Source organism: Tripterygium wilfordii, chromosome 22 (genome assembly GCF_013401445.1).
Source record: "Tripterygium wilfordii isolate XIE 37 chromosome 22, ASM1340144v1, whole genome shotgun sequence".
Classification (NCBI taxonomy): domain Eukaryota; kingdom Viridiplantae; phylum Streptophyta; class Magnoliopsida; order Celastrales; family Celastraceae; genus Tripterygium; species Tripterygium wilfordii.
In genome coordinates, this window is record NC_052253.1 from 5,331,250 (window position 1) to 5,350,182 (window position 18,933).

Genomic DNA, 18,933 nt, shown 5'->3' on the forward strand with positions numbered 1-18,933 from the left:
GGTCATTCACTTGAGCACAATTGCATAGATGAACGTAAACTGATTCAGAAGGAGAAATTTCAATATGATTATCCAATATCAAAATAATCAGGAATTGCTGAAGCTGTTGATCATATAACTGCTCCAAGTTCGCCAGTAAGCAATGCGAACTTCCGGTGCTGTGACAAAATAGAAGGAACTCTGACTGCTTGAATTCTAGAGGGCCAGTTTTCAGAACATGTTTGTTGCTTAGTCTCATTTAGTATAGTTTGCAAGATTGAAGTGGATCACCATGACCAAAACTCCGGTCAGTAACACGGTGACTCTTCTTTTCACGTCGCTGGTTTTCATTTACTGTCATGAGTTCATACACCTCCACTAAAAGTGACTCCTCTTTCCACGTTGCTGGTTTTCATTGGCCGAAGGGGTCATGAGCCGGGGGAAGGTACCATTGTATGATGCTTCATTAGGTCATATCTAAGCGAAGTGGAATTTGTGACAAACTATCATGCTTCTACACTGATGTGTAACTGGCTGCACTCTACTTGAGGCTTTCAACCCGGCATGACCTTCTCTTGAAGGCCGTTATTACAGGATGCGTAGGTAGTCCTTAATGCAGCCAGGCTCGTAACATGATGGACTGACACACATCCACATGTGCAAAGATAGGCCACTTGACATGAGCCCATGCAGCTCCATTAAAAGGAGGTAATAGTGGAGGGAAAGGGTATCATTATTTTCGTGACAAAAGGACGCCAAGTAGAAGACTTTGACAACATCATGACGTGGAGAGTTATTAGTGGCTAAATAAACTTATTACTGTGTGGCTACCGCACATGATCACCTGCCCGGCTGCCCATACCGCGCCCAGTTCTCTGTCTGTCTCCACACATCCACCGCGCACCGTAAACGGAGTGCTCTGGTCGATAGCGAAACAGAGGAATTGCTCCAGGTTTCAATCGGATTTTGGGAGATTGCATTGCCATGGCTCTCAATCTTCGCAAGAAACAAACAGGTACCCTCAACTCTTCTTTGTCTGGATCTCTTATTTAATAAGCAACCTAAACACATTAAACGAAAAAAGATTTCCATTTTTATACTCATGATCCCTCAATTTGATCCTTCTTACTCTGAATTTGAGTTCGATGTGAAAATCCACGATCTGAAATGAAAACCTATGTTTTATTATCCATGTTAATTTAACCGCACCCATGATACAGATGAGAATTCGCTCTGGGCTGATGCACATACTTGTAATTGACCTCTTTGTATGTTCATTTTAATCGTATATGTAGAAATGTACGTAGCTATACTGCTATATGCTGAAAGAACTGAAATGATTGCTATGAAATGAAAGGAATCATGGGTTACTTGAGCTTTCTCCCCTTAATTTCTCTGGATCTCTTACCCAACATTGGTAATGAAGGGGAGTTGAAATTAAACAAAGACCCATGTCCATAACATGTTCTTATTCATTAAATCTGTTTCATATTCAGACTAAAAGCATAATCTGAAATGAAAATTGCACAATCTTATAAGATCCTGTATCAGAGGAACTTGTTTTATGATAATCTGTATCTAATGCTAAAAAGAACTAGAAACTTCTGCTTTCAAATGGAAGCAATGATTTTTTTGTTGTTGTTGAATCTTATTTGGGTCTGATCTGTGATTGGTTGGTACAGAATGTATAACTCGAATGCTGAATCTGAACCAATCTGTAAATGCAACCGGAACTGCAAATGAAGAGGTGTACAAAATCTTGATCTATGATAGGTTTTGTCAAAATGTACTATCCCCTTTGATCCACGTCAAGGACCTGCGCAAGCATGGCGTTACTCTATATTTCCTTATTGACAAGGACAGAAAACCAGTTCATGATGTGCCTGCCTTGTACTTTGTTCAACCCACTCCGATCAACATTCAGAGAATAGTAGCCGATGCATCTTGCTCTCTCTATGATAGTTTCCACCTAAATTTCTCGTCTTCCATACCCCGTCCGCTTCTTGAGGATATTGCATCTGGGACACTCAATTCAGATTCAGTCAATCGAATTGCTAAGGTCCATGATCAGTATCTGGAGTTTGTCACACTGGAGGATAATTTGTTTACATTGGCTCAGAAGTCTTGTTATGTGCAGTTAAATGATCCATCGGCAGGGGATCGAGAAATTGAAGAAATCATTGATAGAATTGTTAGTGGGTTGTTTTCCGTATTGGCTACATTAGCTGTGGTGCCGATTATTAGGTGCCCTCGTGAGGGACCAGCTGAAATGGTGGCATCAGCATTGGATCAGCGGTTGAGGGATCATCTGTTGTCAAAGAACAATTTGTTTGCAGAGAGTGGAGGTTTTGTGAGCTCCTTCCAGAGGCCAATTTTGTGCATATTTGATAGGAATTTCGAGCTATCAGTTGGGATACAGCATGACTTTCGGTATCGGCCGCTTGTTCACGATGTTCTTGGACTGAAGCTTAATAGGTTGAGTGTGCCGGGGGAAAAGGGTGGCATGAGGTCATATGAGTTGGATAGTTCAGATCCCTTTTGGGTGGCTAACAGGTCTTTGGAATTTCCTGAGGTTGCTGTAGGGATTGAAACGCAATTGAATAAATATAAGAAAGATGTTGACGAGGTGAATAGGAGGACTGGTGGGACAGATGGGGCTGAGTTTGATGGAACAGACTTGATTGGGAACACAAAGCATTTGATGAATGCTGTCAACTCACTGCCTGAGTTGACAGAGAGGAAGCAGGTGATTGACAAGCACACCAACATTGCAACTGTGTTGTTGGGTGAAATCAAGGAGAGGTCTCTTGATTCCTTTGCGAAGAAAGAGAATGACATGATGATCAGAGGAGGTATTGATCGAGGCGAACTTATGGCTGTGCTTAAAGGGAAAGGAACGAAGATTGATAAGCTGCGGTTTGCAATCATGTATCTGATATCTTCAGAAAGCATTAATCAGTTGGAAGTGGAATCAGTGGAGGCAGCTCTGAGGGAGTCTGAGGTTGACATTAGTGCATTTCAGTATGTGAAAAAAATCAAATCTTTGAATGTCTCGCTGGCATCTGCAAATTCTGCTAGTAGAAGTAACATTGTTGATTGGGCTGAGAAACTTTATGGGCAGTCTATTAGTGCTGTTACTGCGGGTGTTAAAAATCTATTGTCTAGTGGTAGGCAGTTGGCCTTGACAAGGACTGTGGAAGCGTTAATGGAGAGAGCCAAATCAAGAAATCGATTCTTATCTTGTGTTTGACCCTCGTGCCCCAAAGTCAAGTTCTGGAGCTGGGAATACTCATCTAAAAGTACCATTTAAAGAAGCAATCGTTTTCATGATTGGTGGTGGTAATTATGTGGAATATGGCAGCTTACAAGAGCTTGCCCAGCATCAGCAGCCTGTCAAGCATGTTACATATGGGACAACAGAAATTCTTACTGGAGGAGAGTTTGTTGAGCAGCTTATGCTGCTAGGGCAGAAGATGGGATTAGGCAGTGCTGGTGCCCTTTCTGCTTCAACTAATTAGCACAAAATGTTTTATATATTCTCTTTGAACTTGAACATGTGATGGCGTACATATGAATGAGGTACTTTTGTGAAGTACATGCTACGATTTTGACTATAAACTTTGAAGCGAGTTATCCGGCGTGCTGTTGGTGACATTTGAGCTATGGACTCAGCTCTCTTGATGTAAAAAACTACATGGTGTGAAAATGGGAGGTGGGACTGATCGTTTTCATCAGTCAAGAGGTAGGCATTTTTTCGTCGACATTACAGAGTTCCTCGCCACACTGAATACATGGAAATTGCTCTTGTAGGGTTATACTTGTACCTGATACATGCTGCTTTAATAGAAGGACTTAACTTCAGAGAATTTATGTTGTTTAAACTTTAATTCATCTATCAATTCAATATGTTTATTGTTCAAATTCAGTATTGTGGAGTTTCTTGTATGCATGTATTGATAGCAATTTAGTCACATTTTTCGTGAATGTGACATGCTGTGATGCCAGTTTTGTTAATGGAATATATATGATACCTGATTAAAATTCATTGAAGCACTAAACCTGGTTATTGCCTCACTGTATTTCCTCATTCTTGAAGTTTGATTGGTGGTTTTGGCTTCTGACTAAGCCTTCTTTTCCCTGCCAAAGTTCAAGTACCTGCTAATGTTGTCTTGACATGTTTATGAGCTCTTTCATTGGAACTTTCTCCCAATAACAACCTTATAAGGTGAAGAAGTTGAAAAAAGAGATAAAAATAGGTCATGCCTTCTTAATTTCTGAATAGTGAGCCGCCATCTCAATCTGAAGATGAAAACTCTTATGCGGTATCATCCCTTTGCAGCTGTATTTTCTCTCTTCGTGGCCTTCAATAATATGACACCAACACTTCATCAATAGAAATCAATCAACTACTACTTTTTAGCATCTCTCTCTTTTCCTTGCCTTCAAAAACTGCCGTCCTCCCCACCAACACTTGTTCATAGCCTTATAAGAACAGCAGCCAGAATGAATCTGTGTCTTGTCCATTAGCTTCTGGCGGAGAAACTGAAAGATCAACTATATGAAAACTTCAATTAAGCCATACATATACATATGAATTATGTTTGCAAGAAAGTCTGACACAACAAAAGTGGAATAACCATACCTTTGTAAGTTCATAACCAGACTCGACATATAATTTGACGGATGTAGTCTTTGGACGACAACACCAGAGAAAACCATGTACAAGAGCTGCATAATCACAGGATGTGTTTCCCATAATCAGAGTCAACTCCTCAGTTCATATGGTAAGGGAAGTGGAAGTTCTTCGATTTTTTTGATGTCAAAACTGTTGTTCTGCACCAAAAAAAATATAGGGATTTTTGGAGGCCGGTACACTAGATTATACTTAATTGTAAAAAAGTACAATCACTAAAACATTCTTTTAAAAAAGTATACTGGGGATCATCTTTTACCAAAATAACCTCAATTTTGATTTTCTCTCTCCACGAATTGTGATACAATAGTGATACTTTTAAATAGAAGATCCAATTTAGTGTTCAATTTATATTTTTGGCTCATAAAATGATGATATAAATGTTAGAACGTAAATTTGATAGCATTACATGTCTTTCTGGTTCAGTTATGTCATTTTAGTGGATTTTTGATGTTCGTGATACTATAGTGATACATCTCTGCAGCTGTAAATGTTTTTCCAAAACGAGCAAGAGATGTACAAACCAAGAAAAGAAAACCAAGAAAGGAAAAGTAATTAGGAAGAAGAAGTATGCATATTGGTTCAATTGTATCATTTTAATGAATTTTTTGTGTTCGTGATACTATAGTGATACATCTCTGCACTTGTAAATGTTTTTTCAAAACGAACAAGAGAGGTAACCAAGAAAAGAAAATCAAGAAAGGAAAAGTAGTTAGGAAGATGAAGTATGCATACTAGTTTCATCATTTTAGTGGTTTTTTGGTGTCGGTGATACATCTCTGCAAAAAACGAACCAGAGTCCAGATCTGCAAAAAAACAAAGCACAACCCAGATTGAACAACGAAGCATAGTCCAGATCTGTCAAAAACGAAGCAGAGCAACTCGACGCAGTCCAGATTGAGCAACGACGAAGAAGGAGATGAAGAGAGGAGAAACTCGGCCAAAAACGGAGAAGAAGACAGCGAAGAACCAGATCGAGAACGAGAAGAAGAAGAAGAAGGAGAAGAAGGAGAGAAAGAAGGAGATAACTTTTAGTAGAGAAGAAGGAGAGAAAGAGAGGACACACTAGAGTTGGATAGTTGGAGGGAGAAGAAGAAGAAGAAGAAAAAAGAGGAGGGTATTGTAGGTATAAACTAAAAAATATCTTAAGTCAGATGACCAAATTACCCTTAAATTGCACTTTTTTACAATTTTAAAAATGTCCATGATCTTTTTACAATTAAGTTGTCTAAAGTGCTCTTATTGCCAATTGTCCCAAAAATATATATATATATGATGAAATAGCATTAAGAGTATAATTATTTTTAATACGAAAAAACAAACTCCCAAAAGAGCTAGCTAGCTAGCTTATTGAGTAGAGCACTGCTAGGTTTCTGCCTCAACTGAAACAGCCATCCAGCATCTAGATGGTCATGTTCAGTATGCAAACCAAACCGCCATTGACGGATGCTGCTCGATTGGAAGATAAGAATTGTATTTACATATCCGATGTAGGTAATTGCAAGTGCATCTGAGCCATTAACTTCAGCTCTTGAATATTCATACACCCAGCTAAGGTTATCTCCTCCAGGCTCCAACTTACCACATGAGTTCTTAACATTATCCAACCTATCCCCGCAGACAAATTCTCCAGACCAAGTCATGTAATTCGGCATCTGTTATGATGGAATCCAGGACACCTAAACGTTTCAAAGATGGACATCCATCAATGTTGAAAGTACATGAACGATATATTCCATAACATAAACAGAGGAAGGGAATGCATAACATAAACAGTTCCAACACTTGGATGACGAACAGGTATTGATGAAATCAGGTCGGTGAAGCAAGGACATGATATGATGGATGATGTCTTCTGGCAACTGATCCAAAGCTTCAATCTTTCTTTCAGTCTTGCTCGAATCAATTTGCACCAATTCTAGGGATTCTAGAATATGATCCGTAGAGTTGCTTGAGTCCATATTGTAATCACTGCATCAATTGAAGAGCAAAAGAGGCTATAAGTTCCACAGAAACAAGAAGCAAAAAAGAGAGCACAGAGAGGTGCAAAGTGAATTATACCTGCTGGATTTGCAGGGCTGAATTTTGGAACGTAAAGCAACAGTAGCAGAGATTATATATATACAAGGGTTAGGATATAAATAAGGAAAGTCTTTCAATAACATAAAACTCCACTGTAACTAGAAGAATCCAAGTACACAACCGCAATAAATGGTAATTTAATTACAGGGAAAAGGAGAATCCGTTGAGCACAGGGAATCCTAAAACCTGCTAAAAAACCAGTATTCAAATTTACAGATTGAAAGAATCACTTGTCAATCTTTCTCCTGCTGATTTTTAGCATCTCGTTTTATTACTGTGTCTTTTACTGAACATTCAATATTTCAAAGTAGAGAACAATTATTGTGTATATGTATTTAGAATATAGATCATGTGATCATGTCAAGCAATTTATTCCCATCATGGAAGGAAATCCACACATGCATTAATGCAATATATTACTATACGTATCAATCAAATGCAGAATTACAACTATGATTCCCAACTCAGATTTTGTACAAACTTCAGGCAGCCTCGATCAACAGCAATGGTCTTGTAGTTCCATATCAAATCTTTAAAGCTATGCTCTCACGATGTTCGTGAATTCCGCTGCTTCTTTTCTTCCAGGTCACTCGCTTCGTTTAACATATCAGCTGCATCCTTGTGCATATCTAGTTTGGCAAGGGCAACAGACTGCATGTAGAAGGCTGTTGGCCAGTCTGGATATACACATTGTGCTTGCATCGCATCTCGAAGGGCACCATCTGGTTGATCGCATAGGAGGTAGCAGAGACTACGTCGTGCAAAGACAGTTGGGGATATCATTGTTCCCACATTTATGAACTGCAGTAGAATAAGAGCAACATATATCATAACTTAAATTCAACCGGGTCCAGTGTTGGGGACTTTTCAGCAAATTGTGCGATCAAAGTCGAGTGCTTTTCTATGATAACTTTATACAATGGAAGTTGGTAACTTGGTCCTATCTGACCATTCAATGCATAAATGCATCAGTTGCCTGTTGTGTATCTTGATTAAATCGTTGAATGGAATTAATGTATCAGTTGGTAGATTCCTTGATTCAATAATGGGTAATTTTTAGCAGCACATTGCCTCACAGCAATCACTCAACAAACAAAGTGGATTAAACAAATAAAAGATACCTGTGAATAACAGTCTATTGCAGTTTTGAAATCTTTGTCACGGAATGCATAGTCCCCGCGTTTCCTCGCATCCAGCAAATCTCTCATTTGTTGTGTCCATTCTTGGAAAGATAACTGCAAAAATTCATATTCATATATCCCCGGCAGCAAAAGGCATGAAAGAAACATATGCAAGACTGTCGAGTGCTCTATTACCTCATTTGTTCCTTCATCATCCTTGTAATGTGTTGTAACCAAGATATGATGAATTGCAGTAAGGTCTGAGCGTGAGCAGGCCTCCCCCATAGCTGAAAGATGTCTCTGTGGAGGTGATGGGGAATCTTTTTGCTTTGAAATTCCGAGCATGGAAAAATATGTGACCTGGAAAAAGCAGAGTCGTAATAGTCAGATTATTGATGACAAAGCAGTTGTTGAAACTAGTAGAGTTACCTTCATCTTAAAGTACATGAGTGTGAGATGAGAGAAAAACGTATGCCATATACATATATATACATACATACATACATACATATATATACACATACATATATGCATTTGTTTAGGGCACAGTTATAGTGAGCTTAAAAACAGTAACACCCCTCTTCCCATCGTGGATTGTCACAATTGACAGCACTTTTCAGCAAGAGAACTCGGATGAGAAGCAGCCAAATTATTCACTTTAGCAGTTCGAGTCACATGCAAACCTAGTCTTACCAGTGCGCTATCTGCTGCATTATTTGAGTTTTAAGCATAGAGGTTCCTTCTCTTTCTCATGTGCATGAATCATCTTAAAGAAAATCAAATCAAGAATTGGGAAACAGCACTCACCAAAATTTGCACTTGCACACATCTTTTATTTGCCAAATGTACCATGCAGAATTCAGCAAAATTTGCACTTGCTCAAATTACTGCTTTCGGTTAGGATCTCTCTCTCACTCTACTACCAGCTTCCATTTACCCCCAATAATAAAATGCAACACTAAAAGCCTCCAATGCAACTCTAAAAGCCAAAAGAAATAATACAGGTCTTAAGACAACACATGAATGACATCTCGGCTAATGATTCTTAAGCCTTATAATTCAATCATACCCATAAAAAAGTGGGAGTAGTAAGAACCAATAGACTGTTTTAATGAGAGAAGTTGATTACATCGGTCTTGATTTGGAGTGGAGCTAGTGTTGCAACAAGATCTTTTGTACTTGGCCGCTCCTTCGGTTCATATTGCAAACATTGAGAGGCAAGATCTACTACCATGGTTGCTTCTTCTGTAGAAAAGTTTTTCAGCAAATGTGAATCCATCAGGAGGATAATATTTTTGCCTCGTATCATATCAAGAGCCTGCATACATGCATAGCAATCAAATTAATATCCGAAACAATGCCTCCATAGTCCATACACAATTTATGAAATTTAAATTTAACAAACAACATAATAAAATATTTATTCAATCAAAAGTTCCTCTAACATTGCGCATACAGAAAAGAAAAAAAAAACAAGATAAACCTTCTCTTTATTGCATAAATCTGGTCATTTATGTTAAGTTTGGCAAAAGAAAATGATTACGCGTAAAAAATTAAGCAGGTGATTAATGTTAACAATTTAATTACAATAAATTCACTTGTTTTACTTTCTTTTTCTCCAATTCAGATAAAGACAGCTGATTAAATACTAGAATGATATCCTTAACAATGCAACAAGAATAGACAACTTACGTGGTTAGGAGGTATGTGCTTTCCACTGACCAAGTCCAAAAGGATTGTGCCAAAGCTGTAAATAACACTTTCGGGAGTGACCCTTCCTACAATATCAAAATTATGGCAAAGCAAAATAGTCATGCAAATTGAAGAGAAAAAATATTTTCCCTATCAAGTATAATGCAACTCACAAGAAATTATAACTAACAAACAGAAAGTCATAAATGTTTCAAACAGCAATTTTCTTTTTTATTTCAAGAAAGGAGGACAGTAACTCCATACAATGCATTGATTAGCCTCAAAAACAACATAGAAAAGGTAAATAACACCTCTCCACAAGGCTCTCCCGTGTTGGGCGGGGTCGGAGACAAGTAAGATGTACGCAAACTTTACCCCCACATAACATGTAGAGAGGTTGTTTCGAATAATTAAACTTGTGACCTCTAGGTTGTACCCCTGTAACTCTACAATTGGGTAGTAAGGCCAGTTTATGATGCAGGTTCAAGCAATGATTAAAGGAGGAAAACATAGACACATAACAATAGCACTTAAAAGAAGCTAAGAAATTACCGTTTTTCAGATATTCAGGTGGAGTGTAGGCAAGATTCGTGCTATAACTCTTCCCATCCCTACTATTTTTCATCAAGCCAAAACATGAAAGGCGTGGATCGCCATTCTACATGTCACATCAAAAATTAGTAGAAGATTAATAACTGCTCGGAACAAAATGATTGCTGATTCATATTGATAAATGGAATACCTCATCAAAGAGAACCCTGTAAGCATTCATGTCATGGTATAATGGACGGCCCTCACTACTACAGTAGTCTAAGGCTTTGGCAATGTAGTAGGCTACTCGTAAACGCATCGGCCATTCAATGGTTTGGTTTTCCCCTGTGTAGAATAACAAAGGCCTCAAATAGCTCTATTATGGAAATCAAACTGATAAAATGTAAGAAATTCAAGGACAAAAATTCTAAAGAATATCATATACAATAGATTTCCAAACTGCATTTTGTAGGGGGCACAGAATGGAATAGACACTGTTATAAGTATCCAATCCATTTAACCTACATTCATGTCAATTCGCAATGACTACGATATTCAAAAAACTCTCCTTTTCAATGAATCAACAACAAAAGGCTATTTGGTAGTCCCACATAAATTACAAACATGAGCAATAGAAACATTCTTGCATTCGGCAGAAGAGCAATGAATAACAAATAAATAACGCTCTTATTCTATCTCATACATAAAAACACCTTTCTCATTGATCTAAAACATTAAGTGCACACCACTAACAAACCAGCGGCTATGGTCCTATGGATATGTAGTTGAACACATCAACAACTAAGAAAATATGATAGAAATGCGAGAAAGCAGAGCTTACAGTGGAATAAATGCTTAGCAAGAGAATCGTTGGGCATGTACTCAGCCACAAGAAGCCTCTCGTCCCCATCACAGCAGTACCCAATCAAATTCGCAAGCCTCTTGTGCCTCAACTTCCCCACTCCCCAAGCCTCCTCCTAATACACATAAACTCAAACACCTTACAATCATCTTCAAAGCCCACCCAAATTATAAAACCTTGAAAAACCAACAGAATCTTAATAGAACCAAGCAAGAAAGATACCGCAAATTGCTTGGGTTCAGGCCAGGCTGTCTTGCTGAACTTCTTGACGGCGATCCATCGTCGATTCTGAAGGCAGCCCTTGTAGACAATATTGGGGGCCTTGTCACTGCTCTCAGAAACGATGTTGTCTGAGCTGAAGTTGTTAGTGGCATCTTTGAGGTCAGAGAAGGTGAACTCCGAGAAGGAAGGAACTTCTCCACTTCCTTCCGCCTCGGACCCATTGGAGGACGGTGTTTGGCGGTGGGTTTGCTGCTGGCGGTGGTGGTACTTCTCTGGATGGGTTTCTGCAAAAAAGGAAGATGGACAGCAACCCATGTTCCAGTTTGAGGTTTCAGTTTCTGGGTTGTTGAGCTTTTTATAGGAAGATGATCAGAAGAAGCGTATTAAAGCTGAGATTGGAAGTAGAAAGTTTTCTTCTTTGGGTTTCCTTTCAGTGATATTCAGTTTCTGTTCTGCCGCGGTAAAAGGCTAGGTTGTCCTAAAACAGTTATTTATAGTTAGCTTCTCTTTTAACTTTGTTCCAGTCAATATGACAAATTACAAGTGGAGATCAATTTTGTTCGATTTGTCATATAATAAGACAAACAACAGTCAAATATTTATTTTGTCACTGATAAAATCCAATGACTATATATATATACGTGTATGTATTATCTTAATTCCTAAGAATGAAAATCCAATGCAATTGTCATACTACATTTCTAAATTATCAATCACATTTGTCTTGTATATGACTCAGCTTTTATAAATATTTGGGGTCTCATCAAGGTGGATTTCAACCGTTGGTCATATTCAATGGTTGAAATTAAAGGTCTATAAATGATTTATATAATGGGTTTACTTGACAGAGATTAGAAGTTTGTAAATTTTCTTTATTATGGGTGTACTTAAGTGAGAAAAGCATGATGCATCCTTTTTTTTAAAGTAATTATGAGAGTATTTTCAAAAAGAGACATTATTCAAGTGTCAAAACTTAGAAGAAGTCTTGAGAAATTTGTGACGTAGTAGTCTTCGGTTGTGTAGTTGAGTACCCTAAGATGTTTCCACGTGGCTTTTAAACAGGACAACTTTCAGTATATGTATATATATATATATTCTCTTCCTGTACCGGATAAGGACGGCCATTAGCGGTAGTTTCCCCTCTTTCACCAACAAAAAATTGAGATAATACACAACTTTAGGCATCCAAGAAAGACATTTAATTATCTTATGATCTTTGGCAGAACCTGAAGCTTAGCTTCTATTGCCTTAGATTGAGAATTAATTTAGTTTTCTTTTTGTTTGTCAGGTTAATACTTGAAAACTGCTTAGAGTTTTTTTTTTTTTTTTTTTAATATTGGGAAGAGGATGAGGAGGCTCAAACTCGAGACCTTTATGAAATACCACACACGTGAATACCATTTAAGCTACTCGTGATTCTCTACTTTAAACAATCCAATTAGCCTACAAAACTTGGAATCCATATGTACAGAGTAACTAAAATTCGAGCTGTATTTAAGAAGATAGAATTTGGCTCATTCCTATCTCCTGATTGGATTGGGGGTTGCTTACAATTTCCTTAGGATCTAAAAAGATCATTGTAGCCTGTACAGCATTTTAAATATAAATTAGACATATAAATGAATAAAGGAAGCCTAATTATTTTATTATACAACATCAGATGTTTGGGTTAGTTGATGACTTGCGTCACTTTTAAACAGCCCAATTAACCTACAAAACTTGGAAGAAATCTGCACATTCTGTGAATCTTTGAAGCTGAGTTTTTCACTTTTCAGTTTCCCTGTACCCTTTCATCTGCAGAAGCATGCTTTCAATCTCTAAACCTCTTGAGAACAAGCACAAGTGCTTCAGGGGCGCGGTTTGAGCTACGAATTGAGTTATTTGTGGGCATGATGTCCAAGCTCGCCCAGTAATCCAGCATTGGCTTCAGAATCTGCATCATCAAATAAATAAGGTGGCTAATCTGATGGTATATCAGCATGACCATCTCTTTCCTCCTGCCCTTCACCTTGTCAAATATAGTTCCACCAATGCAGTAGTTTTGCCCCGAGATCTGTTACACTGCTGAGTTAGCGCTCAACATTTTGTCTTAGGCACAAGAGACTTTCTCCAGGCAGAAAACAAGCACCCAGCTGAGCGGTCCACAATGGGGCTAAGCAGTGGGGAGTTCACATATATACAACCAAGCCCAGTTTCCGACCAAGCCTATTGTTGATCTCCATGTTGTGATGTAACGTCGTGATTCGAGAACATCCACACAGTCTAGAATATCTTGATGACGCTACAAGCCACGTATATTGAGATAACATTTCAAGACAAAGCCCTATGAGTCACTCTCACTTTCTTGAGCATGCATTTCTTCTTCACTGCGTTGCAAGAGTTCCTCATATGCTTTCTTGGAGTCAGCCGTGAATCTCTCCATGGCCTCAAAAATGCTTTGCAAACTCCCCTGCAGATTGCCATTGCTAGCATCACTTTGAAATACGGCATGTCCAGATACCGAAAGACTGTTACCATCATCAGCCAGAATGATTTTTTTATCAAATGCTTGAATCTCCTTTTGTATCCGCTGATCATCCCTATCCAAGTTCCTTACTTTCCTCTCTAGATCCTTGTTAGCCATCATTCTTTCCCGCATTTCAAGCTTGTCATGTTCCCAGAGCTGAAACACACTCAAGGCAAAAGTGCGCATAGACTGAACCACTTCCTTCTCAGATATCCTGTCTAAAGCTTGGGTCCATTGGTTACATATCACAAACACAGGGGGCGCTCCTATTCTACCAGGTGAAAAGGGTGGTCTCCCATCTTCTGTCTCTTCTGGCTCATTAAGAAGGCATTTCATAAGCCAGTTATTCAGGGCTCTCACGTAACCTTTCTGAGCTCGAATCCAACTGGAGAACCTAAAAGTCCAGTTTAGAAGTTCGTGTTCAAGCCGCAAAGTAGCTTCAAGGTGAGCATCACCCAACTTCTTGCTGCTACCAAGGCGACCTAAATTTCTGGCCTCTCTCACAGCTAGGGACTGAGTATGATGGCATTCAAGCATACCTTGCCACATCCTAGTTAACCTGAAGACATCACCAGACACCACAGAAAAAATATTAGAAATCTAAATGAACCACATTGTCACATAAGTGTTACGACTCAAAATCCTTGGGCCTATGATCTATGATGACCAGGACAATAATTACCATAAACCCGTATCACAGAAACTATCATAATGATGCTTCCAATAATTTACAGAGGGCAATGATGTTTTGAAATTCCATGTAAGCACCATTTTTTCAACAAATTTGAATTGAATAAGAAAATGACTCATCACAATATATGTAATATAGGTTCTTTTTACATCCATAATTGACTGTTAAATTGAGTAAGAGCTCGATACAAGAGACACAAATACAGAAAGGGGTGGGCAGCGGATCCTTGTATTAGCCTCAAGTAACATCCCAAATGAGGTTTCCAACCACGTTCACAATAGCTATGAGCACAAAGCCATCAAGTGTATGGTCACTTGCACAAACTCCACTCCTATGCCCAACATTGGTCGTTAGGAATATTATATCCTATTCACTCAAGACAAACTGACATGGTTCTGATAGAAGTGGCTTAACACAAAAGAGTTCAAAGGTTACAAGGAGAAGCCCCCCACCCCCAACTCGAGCCACATCAGAAAAGTAGAGAGAAGAAAAAGAAAAATCCTCCTCCGAAGTCCCAACAGCAATAGAAATGGCTTCATCAACACTAGGTTTTTCGCCAATTTTAATGAAAAGTGAAACCTAAATTCCCATACTATGAAAAGCCCCCAGATCATCAAGGGAGGTCAACCGTAAATTCGCCCTCCAGGCCCCACCTTAAGTTGCCTATTCGATGAACAACTCTCACTCGTGATTACTTATTCTACTGTGCTAGGCCCATCTAACAGTAGCACTAGCTTTATTAGCTTCACATATGATAACAAGGACCAACACCCTTACACCAAAGCATCATCATCAAACCCTTACAGCAAAGCAAGAACAGCTGAATTCCTATCCCAGCAACGGTCAAAACCCTCACGCATATCACCAGAACAGAATCTCATCCCACTGCATAAAGTTCAAATCATCAGTCCTATACTAATCCATCACAGTTTACTGCAGTCCCTACTTAATGCAGGCAGATCAAGAAAGGAAAAGGAAAACACAAATCAAACCAACGTTTGATTCAAAGAAACAAGGGAATCCACCCAAAGGGCGAGAGAAACTCTCTAGGTTTTCTGATATATTGATAGAATGAAAAGATATTGAACCCTAGGGCCAGCTACAACCCTAATAGGAGTTAAACGTAAAACTACCCCTGAAAACAGAAAAAGGCCCATTTGAGGCCCGAAACAATGGAATTTGGAAAAACTAGGGTGCGGCAAAGGCACCAAGTTCGGTTCAGAACGCCATTTCGCTTTAGTCGGTCAAATTTCATCGAATTCAGACAACTTTTGCTCCAAATCTGCTCCGACCCAGCCCAACAAAAACCAAGCACTTCAAAGCCCACTAAAATGATTTCTACTAGCTGGTAAAACCTGTAATTAACTCCAATTTCAGTGGCAGCAAGTAAAGAGCCTTATTTACTCCTATATCAGTGAATGTCATCAAAAATGGTAAAAAAGAAGAAGGAAAGCTAGAGTAAGCAATAACTATTGAAATTCACATACCCTTTAATTAATTCATTTAGCTGCGGCCATAGCTCTTCATCCCTAATCTTATTTAGGGTCACTGAAATTTTGTCAACAACTTGAATTGCAATTCTAATTTTTGTTGATAGACTTCTTATTAAGCTACGGGTTGAATCAACCTTATGAACCTCAGCGCCTCTTTCATCCAAACGCTTCAGCCTTTTACATTTTCTGTCATGAAGTACCCGCATCTTTTCCTCAGCCTGCAACAGAATAATAGCAAAATTTGAAGGGGGGAAAAAAGAGTATACAGGGTCACGAAGTTATAAATTGTTTCATAAATTCAATAGCGTTGAACAACTTGAAGCATGTCAAGCAGTGTAGAGGGACATTGAATAAGTCAACAACAGAACATACCTTAACTTCAGTATACAGTTTCTTCTCCCAAAGGTAAAGCTTTTGCAGGGTGGAGGAAAGATTTTTTGTCCTGATTGCCAGTTCATCCTCAATTTCTAAGTAAGCAGGACTAGCCTTGTCAGTGGAGGATGATGACCCAACAGCTTTGGAAGTGGATGGTTGTGAGGATACAACTGATAATGACAGAGTAACCGCATGCAACATCTTGGAAGAGACTGCTTCACACATTCATAAACTTCATGTTAATGTCCAACTGACCAATTCTAAATTTAACACAAACAAACATCAAATCAGGTGTTCTCAAGTAATTAGGATATTCGTTACGCATCAAAAATAGGATAACTTTCAGAATTCTCACAGAACAAGCAAGCAAATATGGAAAGGCAAGAACTTGTTTTTCACTTTCAGAATACAAAAAAAAATTGTAGGTAACTTTGGTCCTACTCCAATTCCAATACTCACTGTGTTTACGCTGGTAGGGAAGCTTTCCCACTTCAAGAATCTTCGCAATCTCATTGCCGGACTCTGATGCTCTCTCAAACTGAGCTTTGATTTCCACTGCCACCTCAGACACGTCTCTCACTCTACCTCTACCGGCATTGCTACCTTTGCCATGCTCTTCAGACCTCTCATCATCCACAACCTTCTTCTCCACCACATGCACCTCATACTCCATCCCTCTGCTTTCAACACTAGGTCTTGTCTGGTAAAGCGATGCCTCCCCACCACCACTGCCAACCTCCTTATCTTCCTCATCGTCTTCCACTGTCGATTTAGAGTGCTTCCTTGGCCGGCCACCGTCAGCAACAAACTTCTTATCAACATGTACTTCCTTAACAACCTCATGTTGGTACGCCTCGTCTTCCAAATCAGGAATCCCCTCTTCTTCCCTCACTTCCTTCAAGTCCCGACTCGGCGTGTATGCCGAATAATACTTGTCATAGCCCTCGAACGGATTCAAGAAATCCCAAGCTGATGCTCTCGGTGGAGAAGGGGGCGCCGGTGGCGGCCTTGAAGAAGAAGCCTCTGCCTGCATCCGAGGAGGAGAGGGTCCGTACGGAGGAGCCGCCGAGCCATAATAGCTACCGCCACCTCCATAATTCGGATACCCAAAGTCGGAATACTGATTAGAATTGTGGGCAGAGTACGGATACTGCTGACTATAGGAGGTAGAAGCAGAAGATTCTCCGTAATAAACAGTCTCGGAACTGATAGGTTTCTGCTGGTACACAACCGACGGCGTGGTATGTTTCTTCATGTAGTTCATGTGCGTAAACCCACCCTGAAATCCACCAGGATACGACTCCATAGCCTCTTGGTTCGGAATCATATCGTAATCTACGTGGTTTCCAATTTGAATGTGATGTAACGGAGAGGAGTGTCCAGAGTGGTGAAGCGAGTGAGAATCTGAATCGTCTTCAGAATCCGAATGGAAATTGAGGTGAGAGCCGGAATTTGAGTGGGAATGAAGAGCTTTTCCATGTGGAGAATTGTCCCCCTCTTCACCAATCGGATCTCCTTTTCTTTTCGGAGGAAGATTGAGCTTCGGCGACGGAAAAAACTTCCCAGCTCCACCACCAAAATCTTGCTCGATAAAGTTATGCAAGGAAGCTCCAATCACCTTCAGCGAGTGGACATAGGCGACGTGAGCCTCCGCAAAAGCAAATCTCAGGTCAATTGCCTCATCGAGGTATTTGCAGCGGTCACGGCACAGTGCCACCGCTGGTAGATCATCCAGCTTGGAGGTGGTACAACCCATAAAACAAATTCAAAACCCACAAAATAAAATAAAGAAATCAAACGAAAGTACACAAAAGTTGCCAAATTGAAGAGGTGGGTTGGGTGTGTTGAAAATCTAGGGTTGGGTGAGAAAGAGAGAGATAAGAGAGAAGAGGAAGAGGTGGAGCGGTGGAGGTGTAGGTGGAGGTGGGGGAGGGGGAGGGAATCTTGCCAGCTCGGAGTGCGTCGTCGTTTTATGCCAGAAAATAAGAGAAGGAACAGACTAAACTCTAAAGTCTAAAACAGTGATGTTGTTGTAGACAGTGAAGTGTTGGGAGTTTGACTGTACTTTTCACTTTAAATACTACTATTTGTTTACTTATATTCAAGCATATATTATTTTAGATTACGTTATTTTCCATTTATGGGTTTTATTGACCAAACCCAAATTAGTTTAAATCCAAATAAATATATCGGACAATAATCTAATTTGAGTTAGGGTTCGGACAAGTAAAACAAATAAAATTTATGTGTTTGGATCTGAATTTCAGACGTATAAGTTATGTCAAAACTTGATTTAATCCGGATCAGACAAATTCAATCATGCGAATCAAAAAAATACCTCAGTGTTGGTCATATTATCAACGTTGATGTTCCATTTATGGCCTCATTTATTTTGATTATATTTGGGTATTATGATTACTTATAACAATTTAGCATTCATATTTATTGTGTTATTACTCTCTCTATGTCTATAGGAACACATTCAATGCTATATATGTAACGTTCAAATACATATTTAACTCTCTTCTTAATTTTAATTATTACTACAATTTAATTGATTTAATCAAAGAAAGAGAGATAGTATTCTTTTCTTTTCTCTTCTTTTTTTTTTTTTTTTTTAAAAAAGGTGGTATATATTTAGGAGAACATGAATACATGATCAATTGATCATGGAAAAGTTCAATTA

General features: G+C 39.0%; 2 protein-coding genes and 1 pseudogene across 5 annotated transcripts; 1 reads left to right on the plus strand and 2 right to left on the minus strand.

Annotated features, from left to right (window-relative positions):
• Positions 1-732: 732 nt before the first annotated feature.
• Positions 733-3,904, plus strand: LOC119991243 (annotated as a pseudogene).
• Positions 3,905-7,104: 3,200 nt separating this feature from the next.
• Positions 7,105-11,648, minus strand: LOC119991244 (serine/threonine-protein kinase BSK1-like). Of its 3 annotated transcripts, none has more exons than XM_038837539.1 (9): positions 11,183-11,648; positions 10,940-11,075; positions 10,310-10,443; positions 10,120-10,225; positions 9,568-9,653; positions 9,005-9,193; positions 8,071-8,235; positions 7,876-7,974; positions 7,105-7,555 (listed from the first exon to the last, which is right to left on the minus strand). In XM_038837539.1, the coding sequence occupies exons 1-9, from the start codon at positions 11,495-11,497 to the stop codon at positions 7,301-7,303; spliced, it is 1,485 nt and encodes a 494-aa protein (XP_038693467.1). In that variant the 5' UTR covers positions 11,498-11,648; the 3' UTR covers positions 7,105-7,300. The 3 variants fall into 3 exon arrangements, with proteins under 3 accessions (XP_038693467.1, XP_038693465.1, XP_038693464.1); XM_038837537.1 differs by having other exon boundaries at positions 7,876-7,989; XM_038837536.1 differs by having other exon boundaries at positions 7,876-8,235.
• A 1,007-nt stretch (positions 11,649-12,655) lies between these two features.
• Positions 12,656-18,237, minus strand: LOC119991274 (protein ALTERED PHOSPHATE STARVATION RESPONSE 1-like). 2 transcript variants are annotated; one of them, XM_038837593.1, is made up of 4 exons: positions 16,707-18,237; positions 16,245-16,462; positions 15,867-16,090; positions 12,656-14,247 (listed from the first exon to the last, which is right to left on the minus strand). In XM_038837593.1, exons 1-4 carry the CDS (start codon positions 18,001-18,003, stop codon positions 13,506-13,508), a joined length of 2,481 nt encoding a protein of 826 aa, XP_038693521.1. In that variant the 5' UTR covers positions 18,004-18,237; the 3' UTR covers positions 12,656-13,505. The 2 variants fall into 2 exon arrangements, with proteins under 2 accessions (XP_038693521.1, XP_038693522.1); XM_038837594.1 differs by having other exon boundaries at positions 16,245-16,459; positions 16,707-18,235.
• Between the last annotated feature and the right edge of the window lie 696 nt (positions 18,238-18,933).

Excerpts from the sequence above, each read along its gene's own strand:
- LOC119991244 (XM_038837536.1), bottom strand. The coding sequence starts at position 11,497 with ATGGGTTGCTGTCCATCTTCCTTTTTTGCAGAAACCCATCCAGAGAAG. Across the intron at positions 9,654-10,119 it reads ACCTGAATATCTGAAAAACG|GAAGGGTCACTCCCGAAAGT; the intron begins GTAATTTCTTAG and ends TTGATATTGTAG. Across the intron at positions 8,236-9,004 it reads CACTCCAAATCAAGACCGAT|GTCACATATTTTTCCATGCT; the intron begins GTAATCAACTTC and ends TGCTTTTTCCAG.
- LOC119991274 (XM_038837593.1), bottom strand. The coding sequence starts at position 18,003 with ATGGGTTGTACCACCTCCAAGCTGGATGATCTACCAGCGGTGGCACTG. Across the intron at positions 16,463-16,706 it reads TCCCTACCAGCGTAAACACA|CAGTCTCTTCCAAGATGTTG; the intron begins GTGAGTATTGGA and ends GAATGTGTGAAG. Across the intron at positions 14,248-15,866 it reads CTAAATGAATTAATTAAAGG|GTTAACTAGGATGTGGCAAG; the intron begins GTATGTGAATTT and ends TGATGTCTTCAG.